A 20,409-nucleotide genomic window follows, 5' to 3' on the forward strand; every position below is an offset into this window, starting at 1 on the left:
CATCGCTTTGTAGAATTAACCTGTGTCAATGGAAACCTGCCTATTTAAATAGGATTTAGCAAACGACTGAAATTTAGCTGGTACCCTTGACTTTTTAAATTATTATTGACATTTTAACTTCTAATTACTACCACAATTACAGTCCACCCACTGTTGAATGTCAACCTTTTAAATGGTCATATGCGAATATAAGTTCACACATTTTTGGATACTACAACTGACATTGAGGTAAATGTCTAATTTAAGAAATTGTAAAATAGTTTGACAACCTTGTTTGTAAGCTTTTAAATGATATAAATCTCGACTGTTTGAGTAGGCTAAACTAGCTGGCTGCATTCGCTAGCTAAGTAAATGAAAGTGAGGGGGAAAAAATACTATAAAATATAGCTTGCTCTCTCCCCATGGTACCACCCTACAGAGTGCTGTTGAGGCTTCTGTAGCCCTTCATTGCAAAACAGTGTGTTTTTAATCAATTATTTGGTGATGTGAATATATTTATAGTTTAATCTAAAAATATATATATTTAAGAAATTCGCTGAGGAAGATGGTTCTCCCCTTCCTCTGAGGAGCCGCCATTGGTTTAGAACTGATAATTGATTGAATGGTGCAAGAATGACTGCAATTAATTGATTATTGAATGTTATGACGGACACAGCTTTGTAGAACCAAAATATGCACAGCCTCTGCTCAACTAACTCGCACTCGAGAACAAAACATTTGTGGGGCTTTGGTCTAATCCCGTTATTTTTACCCACTCTGCCTTCGTTACCCCCTCAGCCTTCTTGCTAGCCACTTTCCCTCTGGGGAATCCCTGTCTAAACCAGAAACAGTTTGATTGCCATCTTAAGTGGTGGTCCAATTTACAAACATTGTCCCCTCGATTTAGCTTGGGTGAGCGAGTGAACAACTTTGATCAAATATGTGACTGACCGGCTCAAATCGGTCTTATGTAGCAAAATTTGAAATAATTTTTTTTTTTACATTGGATAAAAGTAGAGACTTGGCTACAAAATGGTATCATACACTGCATTTCTTTAGGAACAATGGGGAAGTAATTCTGATTTGAATGTTGATAAACTTGTAAACTCACTTTTGAGAAAAGGTCCTTTGAATGTTTTCGTACCTACTGGAGAGTTCTCCTTTGTCTACACCATTTAAGCATTGTTCACACCCTCTTAAGCCAGCCCCACCCATCTCTTTAAGGATTCACATGTGAAGGTCATGTGCTAAACAGTGAGTAGTGTAGTAAAGATTAAGACTAAAAGTAGTAGTAGCCTACAATAAGGGGAAAATTCCAGGTTAACAAAGTGTCCAGATAAAAACATTAGATGGTGCTTACCTAGACACACTTGTCTAAAATTAATGGGTCATGTGAAATAAATGCTACAACCCCCAGCCACATCCAGTGGTGGAAAAAGTACTAAATTGTCAAATCCCTTATATTAAACCAGACAGCACAATTTTGTATTTTTTTAAATGATTGACGGATAGACAGGGCACACTCCAGCACAAACAAAGCATTTGTGTTTAGTGGGTCCACCAGATCAGATGCAGTAGGGATGACCAGGGATGTTCTCTTTATGTGTGTGAATTGGACAATTTTCCTGTCAAAATGTAATGAGTACTTTTGGGTGTCCGGGACAATGGAGTAGAAAGTACATTACTTTCTTTTGGAATGTAATGAAGTAAATTTTCCAAAAATATAAATAGTAAAGTACAGATACCCCACACAAATACTTCAGTAAAGATACTTTCAAGTACTACTTAAGTACTTTACACCCCTGCCCAAATGCCTTCACAACAGTGCATTAGCATACTTAGTATTCCATACATACGTGTCGAACAGTATACAATATGATAAGGCCATGCAACCTGAGTTGAAACCTGGAGTGAGGTGCACATATACGATACATAAACAGATACATGCGGCATATATTTATGTGGTGGACACTTGATACGGTCACATGAGATTGTTGCAGTATGTCAACAATAGGCCCCAGAGCCGCGAAGCTGTAAAACAGGGAATAAAATCAAAAATCTTTAGACATTTACTACCCTGCACAACATCAATTCACCTCCCAATTTTAGGTAAGAAGAATAACGTCATACAATGCAATGAAAATGATATTCACCTGATGTGCTGGTACTGCTTGATCTGTGGCAGCGGCCTGAAGTACGGAATCAGGTGTTGTTGCCAGCCATAGCTTTGCAACAGCACCGTACCATCCTCCAGTCCAATCAGCTGTGGGATGTTGACCCCTGTCACAGTGCTCTCCTTCACAACACCAGCAATCTCAGACAGTGTTCACTCCAGTCTTTCTGAAGCGCTGCTTGATTAGGCCTACGCACCAGTCGGGGGCAAACTTGGTGTGGACTGTGATCAGGAAGTGAAGTTCCAGACTGTGTTGAAGCTGATGATACACCAATCTGAAACTCCTCTCTCAGCATGTCCAGCCCACTCATTTTCTCATGGCTAGCGGGAAGGTTCCTATCTTTTTCTTTGGCTAACCCAACTAGGCTTGTAATTTAACAACTTTATTTGTATTCACATGTGGCCAACAGTTTGGTATTAAGCACATAAAAGTTCATATGTTCTAAAAGGCATTTCTGGCAAAAAAATGCATTTTTAAAAAAAATGTACGTTCAAACGGTGCTCCTGTGAAGTCGTGACTTGCGACATACGCCTAGTTTCCTGAATTGGGTCACGTGACCAATAAAATTTAATTTAATCACTTGCGGGGTTGATATGACCCACAATTCAATTGCGTGTCAAACTCCGTTGGCCGCGAAGTATCATTTTATCAACACTACTTCATATTCGGCATGTGAGACAAACTTACAATGCGAGCTTGCTTGCTAGCTAGCCAAAAAATATACATAGATGACATTGATTTTAGCGTTGAGCGTCATTTGTTTGCCAATGTGACTCAGACTCCTAGTGAGGAGCCTATAAAACATAGATAGCTAGCTTCATAAACATATTTTTGGGGAATTCAGAAATGTATTGGAATAAATTGCCAAACTATAAATCTAGCTAGCCAGCTATGGGTAACTATAGCTAGCTACCTGAGTGCTTGCTAGGTACATCAATAGCTTTTAGTTTTTAAAAGTTGTTTTTTATAAGCTCAACTTCAAGATTTCCATCAAGAACATTGGAGAGGCAATCATCACTCTCCCTCGCTTGGGCAAGGGACATTTTAAGGTACACTCAGATTACGATGTAAAATGTAATTTTTTTGATTGAACCTTTTATTTAACTAGGCAAGTCAGTTAATAACAAATTCTCATTTACAATGACGGCCTACCAAAAGGTCTCCTGTGGGGACAGGCTGGGATTAAAAATATAAATATAGGACAAAACGCATACCAGGACGAGACAACACTACATAACGAGACCTAAGACCACAACATAGCAAGGCAACAACACATGACAACACAAGATGGTAGCAGCACAAAATATGGTACAAACATTATTGGGCATAGACAAAGGGCAAGAAGGCAGAGGCAACGATACATCACGCAAAGCAGCCACAACTGCCAGTAAGAGTGTCCATGATTTTGAGTCTTTGAATGAAGAGATGGAGATAAAATGGGTCCAGTTTGGGTGCTTGTTGCAGCTCGTTCCAGTCGCTAGCTGCAGCGAACTGAAAAGACTAGCAACCCAGGGATGTGTGTGCTTTGGGGACCTTTTTAACAGAATGTGACTGGCAGAACGGGTGTTGAATGTGGAGGATGAGGGCTGCAGTAAATATCTCAGTTAAGGGGGAGTGAGGCCTAAGAGGCTTTTATAAATAAGCATCAACCAGTGGGTCTTGTGACGGTTTACAGAGATTACCAGTTTAGAGGAGTATAGAGTGCAGTGATGTGTCCTATAAGGAGCATTTGTGGCTAATCTGATGGCCGAAGGGTAATGAACGTCTTCCCGTTCGAGAGCACTCTTACCTGCCGATCTATAAACTACTTCTCCGTAATCTAGCATTGGTAGGATGGTCACCTGAATCAGGGTTAGTTTGGCAGCTGGGGTGAAAGAGGAGCGATTAGGCTAAATGAATCCAAGTCTAGATTGTGCTGAGAAAGGACAGTGTACCATCTAGCCATACTCCAAAGTACTTGTATGAGGTGACTACCTCAAGCTCTCAACCCTCAGAGGTAGTAATCACACCTGTGGGGAGAGGGGTATTCTTCTTCTTCCAAACCACATTACCTTTGTTTTGGAGGTGTTAAGGGCAGAGAACTTGTTAGACACAAAGCTTTGTTGTAGAGCATTTACCACAATATCTGGGGAGGTGGTTGAGGGTTCAAGGGCTGAGGGTTTAGGGCCAAGGCCTTTCTACTTTGCACTTGAACCGCAGCCCCAGACTCCTTGCTCCGGCCAAACGCTACGCCACGCCCACAAAGAACTTAGCGTGAAGCTGAAATCGTCAGCAGAGTCAATTTTGGTGCGAGAGTAGAGCATCAATTCACATACACTGCGTAGCGTTTGCCAACTTAATTGTCATACGAATCCATACTAAACAGTTGCGTTTGCTATGCAGCCCTTTTGAATTATTGTTGTGTTTTCCTTTGGACTCACCTTATATGTCCTACCTTAACTGCTTTCTGTTATGTTGGCTCAGGTTGTAAGGAGGAGAGTTTTAGCTAATACACCCTAGCAGGTTACAAAGAATTTAGCTAGTCTTGTTCTTTCTACATAAGTGTTCTCTCTTGAACAGAGTTCCTGGAGTTTCCCAGCCGTAGCCTGCAGGCTATATGGCTGTGCTCGAAAATCAGAGGTAGGCGTAAAGTTATTGTTTTCAAATATGTATTATTGGCAACTAAACTTTTCAACACTAAATAGACACTTAACTATACATGTCACAATTCCGGACATGACAATGCACAAACGGTCTTTTCTTTGCAATTTATGCGCTCACTTTACCAGCTCGCGCAGACGCGAGGAAAAATAAAAGTGCTTTTTAATTTGAAGCGTCTGACGCAGTTGACGTCATTCACTACCGGACATTGGTTCATTCCTTCTTTTTTTCTTCTTTTTTTTTTGAGTTGAGCTGGAGTCGTCAGGCTACTTATCACCCTCATGGCTGTCAAGTAATGCATTCCGTGAAGAGTCGTTCACAATCTAGTGCATTTGAGAGTTGAGAGTCCCAATAATGGCAAAATGGGATCCTTTATAGCAAAGATACACAGGATAAGACAGCATCGGCATAATTCATTGTTCAGCTTTGTCTCCTTTCTCAAACTCAGAACCATAAACCAATCCTCCATATCAACAGGCATATATCAAATTGTCATTTAGATACAAGCTCACGGAGAGCAGAGTGAGGCTATAGGTTAAGATAAAAGGAAGCATGAGAATGATTCCAGACACTGCCATCCTCCTTTTCCCCGATGGGAAAAGTAGGGTGTGACTGGCACACACACAATGGAGCAAAAGATATGTTTACACATGATGACACTTTGACCTCTCCCCTCTCTGCGGCCCATGCAACTTAGTCTTGACATAGAACAGAACTGCAACCCCGCCACAGTATTATACAAAAATACCATTCTGATGAGAAGTAACTTACAAAACATCTTACATATGTTACCAACAAATACTGATTATTCCCTAACATTAACAATCAACAAATGTTGTTTTAAGGGACGTTTATAAGTCTGTCACAAATGACCGCTCTAATAAACTCGCTATGGTCAACGAGAGCGACTCTTTCTCATTTTCAGTTCATCGGTAGAGGGTCCTGCGTGCTCTGGGTATTACTGACTCAAGTTAACAAAATGAGTCGAAAGAGCCGACATCAGGCTGTTGATCAGGCTGTTGATTGTGGCCTGTGGAATGTTGTCCCACTCTTCAATGGCTGTGAAGTTGCTGGATATTGGCTCCAACTGGTTCACGCTGTCGTACACGTCAATCCAGAGCATCCCAAACATGCTCAATGGGTGACATGTCTGGTGAGTATCCGGGCCATGGAAGAACTGGGACATTTTCAGCTTCCAGGAATTATGTAAAGATCCTTCTGACATGGGGTCGTGCATTATCATGCTGAAACATGAGGTGAATGGCACGACAATGGGCCTCAGGATCTCGTCACAGTATCTTTGTGCATTCAAATTGCCATCGAAAAAATGTGGTCCGTCGCGTATACCAAATTCTCTAAAATGTTGTTGGGGGTGGCTTATGGTAGAGAAATTAACATTCAATTCTCTGGCAACAGCTCTGGTGGACATTCCTGCAGTCAGCATGCCAATTGCACGCTCCCTCAACTTTGTTTGACAAAACTGCACATTTTAGTGGCAGTCATGTAATGATCATGCTGTTTAATCAGCTTCTTGATATGACACACCTGTCAGGTGACTGGATTATCTCGGCAAAGGAGAAATGCTCACTAACAGGGATGTAAACACAGTTGTGCCTGAAGTTAATTGTGCATATGGAACATTTCTGCAATCTTTTATTTCTGCGCCTGAAACATGGAACTTTACATGTTGCGTTTATCTTTTTGTTTAGTGTAGTTTTTATTGGGAAGGCAGATTGTTTTTGATAAAAACACCATCACTTTTGCATGTGACAACACAGAATCCTAGTGCTTAACCTACATCACTTTTGTTTTAAGCCGACTTTGTCGTCGAAAAGGGCACCCGGCTCATGGCAGGTTGCCCAGTTCCAAAACGAATGCAATCACTTTCCACTCGGTGCGAACCTCGCCTACCCGGGTCGGCTTAATCGAATCCCCTTGATACCAACAAATTATGGTGTGTTTCTCATTTACATTACATTTAAGTCATTTGGCAGACGCTCTTATCCAGAGCGACTTACAAATTGGTGAATTCACCTTATGACATCCAGTGGAACAGCCACTTTACAATAGTGCATCTAAATCATTTAAGGGGGGGGGGGTGAGAAGGATTACTTTATCCTATCCTAGGTATTCCTTAAAGAGGTGGGGTTTCAGGTGTCTCCGGAAGGTGGTGATCAACATAAATATGGGTTGTATTTACAATGGTGTGTGTTCTTCACTGGTTGCCCTTTTCTTGTGGCAACAGGTCAAATCTTGCTGCTGTGATGTCACACTGTGGTATTTCACCCAATAGTTCATCAAAGCTATTTTCAAATTCTTTGTGGTTCTGTGTAATCTGAGGGAAATATGTGTCTCTAATATGGTCATACATTTGGCAGGAGGTTAGGAACTCTGGAATGTTCTGTCTGTCTGTCTGTCTGTCTGTCTGTCGTTCTCTCTATCTGTTCCTGTCTCTTTCTCGCATCCCCTGTAACACACACACATCAAATCTAATTTTATTTGTCACATGTGCCGAATACAACGGGTACTTACTTCTTACTGTGAAATGCTTTACTTACAAGCCCTTAACCTTAACAATGCAGTTTTAAGAAAATACCCCCCAAAAAAGTAAGAGGTAAGAATAACAAATAATTAAAGAGCAGCAGTAAATAACAATGTGGAGGCTATATACAGGGTGTTACGGCACAGAGTCGATTTGGAGGCCACACACAGGGGGCACTGGTACAGAGTCAATGTGGAGGCCATACACAGGGGGTACTGGCACAGAGTCAATGTGGAGGCCATACACAGGGGGTACTGGTACAGAGTCAATGTGGAGGCTATATACAGGGGGCACCGGTACAGAGTCAATGTGGAGGCTATACACAGGGGGTACCGGTACAGAGTCAATGTGGAGCCTTTCTCGTATCGAAATTGAATGACCTGAGCAAAGAATGCAACCTTATGCGTCCTACAAATAGAATATCAGAGTTCAGAGCGTGATGTCGTTCAGAATGAGTTCTCCATCATATATAACGTGTGACAGGTGTGAGCAAGCCAGCTTCATCCCTAACCACACTGGCTAGTCCGCTGCTCCTCCCCGTCCGTTGTTTCTGCGCGCCTCCATCAGTTTTAAAATGTTATTTAGCCGTGATGACAAGCTGCGGTGTGCAGAGTGATGGGGTTTCTGTTCCATTTGCTTAATTATTGGAGCGGTTGTGCGAAGTGGATACTTTTTTAGTTTGCCTGTAAGAACAAACGGCCCAGTCTGACTTCGCTGTCACGCAGTCTCTAAATTCCACTGCCAAAGAGGAAAAACGGAGCACCGTGACAGTCAAGCTTGCCCTTTTACATAACCACTCAAAACGTGTTGTTCTATATTACCAGAGCTACTGTACCATCTTCCATTTCTACGCGAATTGGCGCACATTTTATAAGCCATGTTGCGGGCCGTTGTAAACTACTAGCGAGCCACGAGTTTCTGGTTTGATAACAAACGACCTTCTTTTGTCAATTTACCTGGCCAGCTAGCTAACAACATTTGGATGGCACAGGAAAAGGGGATAGATGTATGCCTTATCAATGTAATTCTCAGCTAAATCAGAATAAAACCGCTACATTTTTCTGATGTACTTACAGTAGTGAGTGCATACATTGTCATACTGGTCCCCCATGGGAATCGAACCCACAACCCTGGCGTTGGAAGCGCCATACTCTACCAACCAAATCTCTCCAGCAACTTCTCTCTCAAACTCAACATCTCTGTTCTCCAACCAGACCATGTAATTGTAGTCATGCAATGATAATAACTAGCATAACTTTTCTGACCAAATGCAGAAAAGCCATGGCATCCAATTTATGAGCAGGACTAGATACTGACCCCTAGTGTTGTAGCTTTCTGTCAAGTTGGGGAAATGGTAACCTTGTTTATTGTTCAAAAGTTTCTCCTTTTGATTCATGTTTATATTCCAGTACACCTTCCAGAGATGGACAGCAAGGTGTTTTCTTTGTGCGAGTGAATCTATTTTTAATGTCTTTTACCCCCGTGCTTGGATTCTAGGTTTGGTATCCTGGACCGATGTAAGGAACTGATGGAGGCTGGTTACAATGTGAGGCAGCCTGACAAGGAGAATGTCTCCCTCCTACACTGGGCAGCCATCAACAACCACGCAGAGGTGGTCAAGTAAGGGCTCTACATCAAACACATGTCTGGTTGTGCAGCACAGCTTCTATCTCAAGGCCATTCGACTGTTAAATATCCATCACTAGCACAAGAGAGGCTGCCACCTACAGGCATACAGACTTGAAATCATTGGCCACTTTAATAAATGGAACACTAGTCACTTTTTAATCATGTTTACATATCTTGCATTACTCATCTAATATGTATATACTGTATTCTAACTGTTGTGTGACCAATACTATTTTATTTGGTTAGGACTGTAGTTTTAGATTTTGAATGTTCTTTTTTTTCTTACAAACAACAATCCTACGTCATTCCCAGTGTGAATATTCCTGTGCAAAGACATTGGTAGGTGTATTTTTAAGATGTCCTTTCAATACTCTTTCATAGGTATTATATATCCAAAGGGGCAGTCATAGACCAACTAGGTGGTGACCTGAACTCCACACCCTTGCATTGGGCCATAAGGTAATTGCTTTGTTGGTAGGCAAGGTCACCCCTCTCTCGCTCTCTATCCACCATTACAGTTTCGCTCAAATATATTGGCACCCTTATATGATTTACTATTTCTTCTCGGATAAGATTAAATAGAAATACACTTGTGAACGTCGCAAGTTTTGTTTGATTTACGACTTCATACGACCAAGACAATAAACTGAAATTATTATTTTTTACTTCAAAGTCAAAAATGGCCTGGACTGAATTTTTCAAATTAATTTGGTCGGAGGCAAGTGATCTCATTTAGTGTGTAATAGAGCCAAACAGGGAAATTGTTCCAATTAGTTTTTCCAACCATTCATTTTCCCCATATGGGACTTTAGAAGCGCTTAATATAAGGGCAGTGTTTCGTGTAGGCTTACCCCGGCATGACGTTTTTGATAACCACATTAGTGGCCAATCAGCATTTCATTTTTGGGGGGAAATACAGGCGGAATATATTAAGTCACCTCGTCCTAGAGAGATTTGCACGGTTATCAAAACGTCACGCCAGGGTGAGCCTACACGAAACTCTGCCCTTATTTTAAGTGTTTCTAAAAATCCCCTATGGGGAAAAATAAATGGTCGACTGCAAGGTTTTATGGGTATTGTGACTCGTACCGTGGTGCTCTATTTATCTCATTGTGGTACGTTGTAGGTGCTTACAGGGTTAACATAGTAATTCATCCACTTTTGAAAAGAAGAAAAAAAGCAGAACATTCGGCTCCATTGAAGAAGTAAGGGTGCCAATATTTGGTTTGGTGACTTTATGTATGGTTGTCTGTGTACAGGCAAGGCCACCTCTCCATGGTGATCCAGCTGCTGCGGTACGGAGCCGACCAATCTGTGGCCGACGGGGAGGGCTACCGCAGCCTGCATCTGGCAATCCTCTTCCAACACATGCCCATAGCAGCCTACCTCATGGCCAAGGGACAAGTGAGACTCTTTCTCTCTCAGCAACACACTCTCCTTCTCTCTTTTATTATTGTGCTCTCTCATCCTTTCTCCTTTATTCACCCTCTTCAGTCTAACAAGGCCCTTTTTTTATTTTAATCTTTTTTGCTGTTGTAGGAAGTTGACCTTCCTGACTCAAATGGGCAGACACCCCTGATGTTGGCAGCACAGAAAATCATTGGGTACGTTTCCCTGCAACCCAATGATTATTTGTTTCTTTTCCATGTATGCTTACAATGACATATGTCCTCAATAACTGGCCTATTAGGCTTCTTTTGGTAAGGTACTACTAAGAAAGGTCATGGTTAGGGGCGGGGAGATCTGAAGTCAATAAACCAATCACTGAATGCAGGCCCGAGCCCACTAACTTCCTGCTGAAGTGCAATGCGTCGGTGAGTGCGGTGGACAAAGTGAACAGGAACTCTCCGCTGCACTGTGCCGTGCTGGCGGGAAACGTAGACGCCGCACACATCCTGCTGGAAGCCGGGGCTAGCGTGGATGCCGAGAACGCCAACGTGAGATCACCCATACACACACTAATTAATCCTATCATAAATGTGAGCTCCTGAGGGGGATTATAAAAGCATAGACTAAATTGATGCTTGCATCATACTCGGGATGTTACTAACATAGAAGTCTCTTGAGATACACGTGTTGGCGTATTAGAAACATGAACATGTGCATATTTATTTGCTATCGTGAATACAATGGACTATAGTGTGTGAGGTTCACTAAGGACTGTGAGTGTGATGCTGGGACTGTGTTGTTTGTCTCCTCAGGGTGACACTCCCATAGACTTGGCCCACCAGGTGCACAGCCCCCTGCTCGTCCACATGCTCAACCACGTCAAGCAGGAGAGGATACGCTCCAAATCCCGCTGCCTGCGCCTAGTTAACCGGTACAGGGTATGGACACCACACACACACTTTTCCTCTGCCTACGTTACTTCAACACACACAGGGTGTGGGGCACGACACTTTCATATGCTCAACAAATGACTATGAGAGATCTTGACCCATATTTCCAGTATCGTGTGTGCGTGTGCGACAGCATGGGGGAGAACAATAATTAACCTTGGCTTTAAAACGGATGCCAACGCTGCAGTTTTCTTCACATTGTGGTTGAAATTAATATTTTGTATTTCTCTTCAGTAAAGATTATTTAATTGATTTTACTTCTCTCTCTCTCTCTCTCTCTCTGCTCTTGTCTCTCTCTAGGTGTGTCTTCAGTTTATGTTCTGCGTTGCTGTGCTGGGCAGTGTGGGAGCGATAGCTGACTTGAGCTCAGAATCCTGGCTGCTGAAAGGGGTTCTGCTGGCCTGTGTGATGGCTGTGGTCAACCTGGCTCAACGGTGAGAATGCACATTGGCCGCCCGTGGTCAATCCAGTAGACAAGACCACGCGGCATCACAGTGGTAAGGATTGATCAACTGTTATGAGTGTACTTCAACTCCAAGTTAACTGAGTTACTGAGATGCATTGAGAGATCCGCAGTGCACCCCATGTCTAGAGCTCTGTTGGTATTACTAGGGACCTCCGCAAGATGGAGCTCACGTACTGACTCTAGTAGCCTGCTTTTAGTCATACTGTCCGTGCTTGGTTCTGTCAAATCTCCCTGGGCAGTTGTTTGCTGATGTGCCTGCTCATTAAGTAGATGTACTCTCTAGGAGCACTTATGGGTAAACTCATTTTTCATACAAGACTGATATTTTTTTTAAATTTACATTTTAAATGTAACCTTTTATTTAACTAGGCAAGTCCGTTAAGAACAAATTCTTATTTGGCCTACCCCGGCCAAACCCAAACCCGGACGACACTGGGCCAATTGGGTGCCGCCCTATGGGATTCCCAATCGCGGCCGGATGTGATACAGCCTGGATTCGAACCAGGGACTGTAGTGACATCTCTTGCACTGACATGCAGTGCCACTCGGGCAAACAGTTGAAACAATATTATAACGTGTACAATAATAAGTATGGCGTGTGTGTACACTTACAGGCAATTGGCGAGCCCGGCCCTGCAGTCGCTGGTTCCTGCTACAACTCTTATGGCATCAGTCTTCTGGATGCTGGTCACCTGGTGCCTGTGCTTCCTGCCTGATATCCTTTTAACACAGGGCCTCTACTGTCACTCACACTTCAACCCAGGGCAGCACTCTACATTCTGTACCTACCCAGCATGTAACACTGTACTGAATCAACACTAAAAAGCTCCCCTGTCATTGACTGTCCTAGTCCATCTCAATCTCGTCTAGTTCAGTCCAGACCTTTCTAGTCCAGCCTAACCAAGTCCATCTCTTTTTTTTTTTTTTTTTTTTTGAAGGAGCACTGGAGCTCCTTTCTCCTTGCGTATTTTATCAGATGGCGGGGTGCAGGGCAGACAGTACTAAAGTATAGGGTTTGGGTGGTATTTTCTATCCATGCCGCTATGTGCTTGAGAGGCTGCAGCACTACCGCTGCACCGCGCTCTTGTAACCACGTCCTTGTACCACGTCCATCTCAGTCCAGTATCATGGTTAGGTGTTAAAGTAGTTAATGTTTCATACCCATACAATTCTAATCTGGACCGCAGTCAGTTAAAAAAATTTTTATAATAAGTAAATCTCATTCTTCCCCTCCAATCAAGGACCTATTTTGTCCTGGGACACTGGTTGGGTGCAATTGAATTATCAGGTAGAAGATGACATCCAGGGTAGGATTGGAATACATCTACTGTAAGTGGTGCGACGTTATGTCCTCAATCCGTCTCCCTACATGGTCCCAGTGCCACGGTACAGGTGTTGTTCACTGTCAACGCCACGGTTCTGCTCTACTACTACCTCCGCTCCTGTCGGACTGACCCCGGCATCGTCAAGGCAACTGAGGAAGAGAAAAAGATGGTAAGGAGAAGGGCATCGGGAGAGGTGTTGTTCTATCACTGTTTTGTTTTTAAAAGACTGGTAGAAAACCATTATGGACAGGTCAACATTTACCCTGGTCTGGCTGGAGGGGTCGTTGGCATGTGACATGGCTGGCAATCTACTTCAATGACATGGATGTGATGGATGGTGTTGGTCTTCTGTGTCGCCTCCAGAATGTGGTGTTGCTGGCAGAGGCGGGCTGCTTGGACCCCAGTATCTTCTGCACTTCATGTATGGTAAGCCACAAGTAGGCCAGTTCCATTCCAACGCGTTTACTCAACCATTGCTATTAGTGAGAGAGAGGGATACTCATGACCTCCCAATTAACAAATATGTTTTGCTCAAGTTTTCACGTGTTAGGAAATGTGGTGATATGAAGAAATGCTGATTGGTTGATTTATTTTTTATTTTTTTAATTGTAATTGTTGTTTTTTTACATTTTTTTTTTTTTGTGTTTCGGGTTATGCAGATGAAGAAGCCTATGAGGGCCAGTCACTGCTTCTCCTGTGACGCCTGCGTGGCGAAACAGGACCATCACTCCATCTGGATCAATGGCTGCATCGGTGACTAAAACCAACAGAGCGTATATATTTCTGTCTACCCTAAATTATACATACAGTTTGTAGGATAATCTACACGAATCCTCAATACGCACTAATAGGGTTGCATAGTGGAACGCAATCGTTGTCGTGGAGTCGACTAGTATTTGAACACTTGGAAACACAGTATTCGTCTAAGGTTAGCCGACACAAATACACAGCCGCTTTGTCAGCGCCAGAGTTTTGCGTTTTAATGACAAAAGTTTTGTCTTCTCTTTCTCCCACCCATTCTTACTTTCTTCAGGTGCCAGGAATCACCACTTCTTTGTTCTCTTCCTCCTCTATCTCTGCCTGATGGGAGCGTGGATGTTCTACGGATGTCTCGTGTGTGAGTGACTGCCTCAATTAATCACATAGACAAATGCACTTTATTTGTGTACATTCTTAACGCATGTACTTGTCTTCCTGCCTGACATTCTCGTGTGTGTTGCCAGACTGGTCAAAGCACTGCCCGCTGCACTACCAAGAGGAGGGTGTGTGGGGGCCATCTCTGCCCTGGTGGGCTGTTCTTCCTGGGTACTGGGTGTCTTCTGTCTAGCTTTCTTCCATACCTCCTGGGCTTCCATACTACTGGTCATACAGCTCTACCAGGTAACTGTGTGTGTGTAGTAGCTATATGACGCTACAATGCAGCCGTCACGTCTACAACTGTAGGCATGTTGTATTTGAATAACTTCTTGAAACGCGGTGAAAGAACTACCGCATTTATTACTACGTGCACTCGAGCTATAAACCCTATTTGATTTCCTCGTTTTTGCTCGAGCTGCCAACGTTTTCGCTGTGTCTTTCTTTTGATTTGTTCCGATTAAAACGCTGCTTGTGTTATTCATGATTGATGTGTTGACGCCGTCTTGCTGCAGTGTCTTCCCCCGGGCAGTCCCCCCATGCTGCTCACTGCCTTAATGATGCCGGGCTGGGAGGAGAGCTGCTATTTCTGTTGTCTTTTTGAGGAAATATTCAACGGAGTCATTTGTTATCGTTGTTTTATCATACTTTTTTTTAACGACAGGGACTCGTAAGCCAATGTGACAATTTGGAGGCGTAGTGTCGTTTCTGTTTTAGTTAGAATGTGTGTTTCTGAACAGATTGCGTTCTACGGCCTGACAAACACAGAGATGGCAAACCTGGTGCTTCGTCAGAGGAAACTCCCACAATCCATCTCTCTCAGACAGAACCCTTACAAGTAAGTTGTCTTCTTTTAGTTTATTAATTTCACCATTTAAAAAAAAAAAAAACACAAACAAGCACACGTGAAACTTGAAAAAGCCATACGTGCGAGTAAAATCATTGAGGATAACACACAAAGTCTGGGACTTATTTCCATTGTGGACCTTCTTGAGACGAGATGGCTAGACAAGATAGGCTAACCTTCATCAGGCTCGCCTGCCGATTCCGTTTACTTGGTGACTAAAAGCAATAAACAGACAAGTGTCCTCCCACCTATTTACTATTGTAGGCCAGTGCTTCTCTCTTTCTCCGTTACTCTCATTTCTCTCTCTCCCTCCATAGTTTGGGTGTGGTGCGGAACCTTGTGTCGTTCTTCCAGCTGCGTTGCTGTGGGCTGTTCAAGCCCGCCATGGTCGACTGGACCCAGCAGTACCCACCCGGCCGAGACCACATGTTCGGCCAGCCCAACATTGTCTGACCCCACAGGGGGCAGCTAGGACCTGGATCCACTATCGTTCTGGACCAAACGGATGAAGCTTATTTAAAAAATCTATATTTTGGACTGCCTGTGAAGAAACACCACTATAAAGAGATAGCATGGAGGAAGTTTTATTTTTTATTTTGCTACAGACTGCTGCTGCCTTACGCTGGTATATATTAATGAGGGGGAAAAAATTGAAATCTGAAATGTATAATTTGTGCCAAGTTGAATTCGCCTTAATGGCTTAAATTGTATTTTAAGTTATTGTTTTCTTTTTAATATAAATAGTTGTATTTTGATCAATGTGTTTTTTTTCTATAAAGAATGTTTTTGCTTTTTTAAATGTGTCTGTTTTTAGTGTTCGCACGAGGCTGTAAGTGAGTGTTTTTAGATTTGAAGGACCGACACTGTAGACAGATTAAGCAAAGCCTCACATTGGTTTGTCAGTCACTGAACTCTTTTTATTGGAGCATGCAGTGCATTCTCTAGAGCAGTTTGTTCTAATACTGGCCTTGTAGTACTGTACCTCCTAAATATGCTGATTTTCTATCCAGCCACTCTCTTGACAGTGGACACGCACCCAAGTCCATAGCTGTTTCCGATTCCCTCTCCCATAAGTGTGCACCCGTTCACTCCCCCTCGTGGATTTAGAATAATGGACAGGTGGAAGAAATATGGTGGACTGTTGGCAGCTGTTACACAAATGGAGTGTTTTTACATCCATTTAAGGGTGAACTAGTGCTCACTATTGGGAGAAGGCAAGGAATGCTCTTCTCTCTCAGCCTTAAAGCAACAGTCTTGAGATTTCCAGTCATTTCGATTAATGACACTTTTTTTTGCAGTGACATTAAGCATCCAAGCTATGTTGCTTTTTTTGTTTTCTGCATTACCACGTGAAGTAATGTGCCATTGTAACTCACTGCACTGGATGTTCCAACAAAGCCCAATGACCAACTGTCTTGTGTTATCGTAACCAAATACCTATTCCTCCATTAGTGATGTTTTTGCTATTTTAGGAGCATTGTGTAAACTAATGTATAGCGCCAAGTCATGCTGAGGCAAGTTGTGTTCTCATGGAATATCATTCCCACAGCTAGAAATCAAGTAAAACCCCCTTTACTCGCTCAAATAGCCGACCAATCAGTCGGTTACCAACTCTTAGTAAACTTCTGGAAAAAAATATTTTGACCAGATACAATGCTATTTTACAGTAAACAAATTGACAGCAGACTTTCAGCACGCTAATAGGGAAGGACATTCAACAAGCACAGCACTTACACAAATGAGTGAAGATTGGCTGAGAGAAATTGATGATAAAATGATTGTGGGGCTGTCTTGTTAGACTTCAGTGCATCTTTTGACGTTATCGATCATAGTCTGCTGCTGGAAAAACGTGTGTGTTATGGCTTTGCACCCCCTGTTATAATGTGGACAAAGAGCTACTTGTCTAACAGAACACAGAGGGTGTTCTTTAATGCAATCCTCTCAAACATAATCCAGACAGAAGCAGGAATTCCCAAGGGTAGCTGTTTAGGACCCTTGATTTTTGATCTTTACTAACGACATGCTTTGAGTAAGGCCACACGTGAACTACTACAGTGCTTGAAATGACTACAACACTTAACAAAGAGCTGCAGTTAGTTTTGGAATGGATAGCAAAGGAATAAGTTAGTACTAAATATTTCCAAAATGAAAAGCATTGTATTTGGGACAAATCATTCACGAAACCTCAACTACAGTTGAAGTCAGAAGTTTAAATGCACTTAGGTTGGAGTAATTAAAACTCTACAAATTTCTTGTTGACAAACTATAGTTTTGGTAAGTCGGTTAGGACATCAACTTTGTGCAGAACACAAGTAATTTTCCCAACTTTTGTTTATTGCACTTATAATTCACTTTATCACAATTCCAGTGGGTCAGAAGTTTACATACACTAAGTTGACTGTGCCTTTAAACAGCTTGGGTAATTGCAGAATATTATGTCATGACTTTAGAAGCTTCTGATAGGCTAATTGACATAATTTGAGTCAATTGGAGGTGTACCTGTGGATGTACTTCAAGGCCTACCTTCAAACTCAGTGCCTCTTTGCTTGACATCATGGGAAAATCAAAAGAAATCAGCCAAGAAAAAATTGTAGACCTCCACAGGTCTGGTTCATCCTTGGGAGCAATTTCCAAACGCATGAAGATACCACGTTCATCTGTACAAACAATAGTACGCAAGTATAAACACCATAGGACCACGCAGCCGTCATACTGCTCAGGAAGGAGACGTGTTTTGTCTTCTAGAGATGAATGTACTTTGGTGCGAAAAGTGCAAATCAATCCCAGAACAACAGCAAAGGACCTTGTGAAGATGCTGGAGGAAACGGGTACAAAAGTATCTATATCCGAAGAACACCATCCCAACCGTGAAGCACGGGGGTGGCAGCATCATGTTGTGGGAGTGCTTTGCTGCAGGTGGGAGTGCTTTGCTGCAGGAGGGACTGGTGCACTTCACAAAATAGATGGCGTCATGAGGAATTGAAAATTATGTGTATATGTTGAAGCAACATCTCAAGACCTCAGTCAGGAAGTTAAAGCTTGGTCGCAAATGAGTCTTCCAAATGGACAATGACCCCAAGCATACTTCCAAAGTTGTGGCAAAATGGCATAATTAAGGACAACAAAGTCAAGGCACTGAAGTGGCCATCACAACGCCCTGACCTCAAACCCATAAAAAATTGTGGGCAGAACTGAAAAAGCATGTGCGAGCAAAGAGGCCTACAAACCTGGCTCAGTTACAACAGCTCTGTCAGAAGGAATGGGCCAAAATTCACCCAACTTATTGTGGGAAGCTTGTGGAAGGCTACCTGAAACGTTTGACTGAAGTTAGTTTAAAGGCAATGCTACCAAATACTAATTGAGTGTATGTAAACTTCTCACCCACTGGGAATGTGATGAAAGAAATAAAAGCTTAAATAAATAATTCTCTCTACTATTCTTCTGACATTTCACATTCTTAAAATAAAGTGGTGATCCTAACTGACCTAAGACATTAATTTTTTACTCAGGAATTGTTAAACTGAGTTTAAATGTATTTGGCTAAGATGTATGTAAACTTCCGGCTTCAACTGCACATCTCGTAATTAATAATGTGGAAATAGAGCAAGTTGAGGTGACCTAACTGTTTGGAGTAACGCTGGACTGTAAACTGTCATGGTCAAAACATATTGAAACAACAGTAGATAAGATGGAGAGAAGTCTGTCCATAATAAAGCACTACTCTGCCTTCTTAACACTATAAACAAGACAGGTCCTACAGGCCCTGGTTTTCTTCGCACCTGGGCTACTGTTCAGTCGTGTGGTCAGGTGCCACAAAGAGGGACTTTAAGGACCAGCACTGCTGGTCCTTAAAAGTACACCGAGAGCTAACTTTAATGACATGCAAGTCAATCTCATGGCAGAGAGATTGACTTCATCATTACTTGTTTTTGTAAGAGGTATTGACAAGCTGAAGGTACAGAGCTGTCTGTTTTAAAATACTAGCACACAGCTCGGACACCTTTGCATACCCAACAAGACATGCCACCAGAAGTCTCTTCACAGTCCCCAAGTTCAGAACAGACTGGGAGGCGCACAGTACGACATTGGGCCATAACTACATGGAACTCTATTCCACATCAGGTAACTGATGCAAGCACTCAAATCAGAATTTCAAAGCAGGTAAAAATACACCTTATGGAACAGTGGGGACTGTGAAGTAACACAAACAAAGGCACAGACACATGCATACACACACATGATAACATACGCAAAATACACATGCATACACACACGCATGATAACACACATACACATGGATTTCTGCATTGTAGATATGTGGTAGTGGCGTGTGGGCTCGAGGTCACACACTTAATATGTTGTGACTTCTGTAATGTTTTTAAAATATGTATAACTGCCTTAATTTTGCCTGGACCCAGGAAGAGTAGAGTAGCTAATGGAGTTCCATAATAAATACAACAACAAAAAATACATTACAGGTAAAAAAAATCCTTGTACACACACCCTCATCAGCCTCCTGCAGCTTAAGTACTTTTAATTACAAAAAGCTTGCGCTTGGGCACCAAGACATAGTAGTTTGGATAGATTAACGCAAATGTGTTTGGTAATTAGCATTGCCTTGTTAATTTAAATGACACGGGCGTATTTATGAGCGCAGATGAAATCCTATTAATAATGAATTTAAAAAACAGCTGGAGGCATGTTGGTGTAGCTGTCTTCGCCAGGCAGCACATTAACACAGAATAGAAATATGACGTAATTATGTTTTCCTTCCCTCTTTTGTTTTCATTTTCATGCTCATTTGTTTTTAATGCGGAGCGATGTTATTAGCTAAATATTTTGTTTGCTTTTGTTTGACGCTTTATGTTTTTGCCTCGAAGCCTCCTATTTCTTTTGAGGTGTGCCTATATTCTATTGTGTGTCAGTTTCAATATATTTTGAAGAGCATCTGGTTATAATTGATTCATGTCATTTGAGGTCTACCCATCCTATACACCATCCATAGGTCGACCGTCTGTATTGTACCCAGGTCTGTGTGGTGGTCCAGGTTATTTGGCATACAGCTCACTTTGATATGATGACACTTAGATCAACAATGTCCTTTTTTATGCAAATGAAGCAGTGCTGTTTCATCCATTGCCTTGAACACAAGAAAGGGATGTGCAGTTGATACAAGCTAGATAGACATCACTTCTCTCTCAATCGTTTGTGTTGATAAATGCTGTGATGTCGTTACTATTGTCAAGGTGTTTTTACATAATTGTAAGGCAAGAGAAAGAGGTTTTAAGAAATGTGGTGAAATGTTTTATTAACACACATTTTCAATAAGTGCTC

General features: G+C 42.2%; 1 protein-coding gene across 1 annotated transcript in view; it reads left to right on the top strand.

Annotated features, from left to right (window-relative positions):
• The window catches only part of LOC135505898 (putative palmitoyltransferase ZDHHC13), a 32,501-nt gene extending 16,841 nt beyond the window's left edge, over positions 1-15,660 (top strand). The window contains 16 exon segments of the mRNA XM_064925116.1: positions 8,833-8,955; positions 9,346-9,423; positions 10,224-10,368; positions 10,504-10,568; positions 10,739-10,901; positions 11,166-11,291; positions 11,604-11,737; positions 12,384-12,484; positions 13,139-13,263; positions 13,458-13,520; positions 13,754-13,847; positions 14,128-14,211; positions 14,318-14,365; positions 14,368-14,474; positions 14,969-15,066; positions 15,393-15,660. Of these exon segments, the coding sequence (XP_064781188.1) occupies positions 8,833-8,955; positions 9,346-9,423; positions 10,224-10,368; positions 10,504-10,568; positions 10,739-10,901; positions 11,166-11,291; positions 11,604-11,737; positions 12,384-12,484; positions 13,139-13,263; positions 13,458-13,520; positions 13,754-13,847; positions 14,128-14,211; positions 14,318-14,365; positions 14,368-14,474; positions 14,969-15,066; positions 15,393-15,528 (1,690 nt within the window). The 3' untranslated portion in view covers positions 15,529-15,660.
• Positions 15,661-20,409: the final 4,749 nt, after the last annotated feature.

Source organism: Oncorhynchus masou, chromosome 2 (assembly GCF_036934945.1).
Source record: "Oncorhynchus masou masou isolate Uvic2021 chromosome 2, UVic_Omas_1.1, whole genome shotgun sequence".
NCBI classification, from domain to species: Eukaryota; Metazoa; Chordata; class Actinopteri; order Salmoniformes; family Salmonidae; genus Oncorhynchus; species Oncorhynchus masou.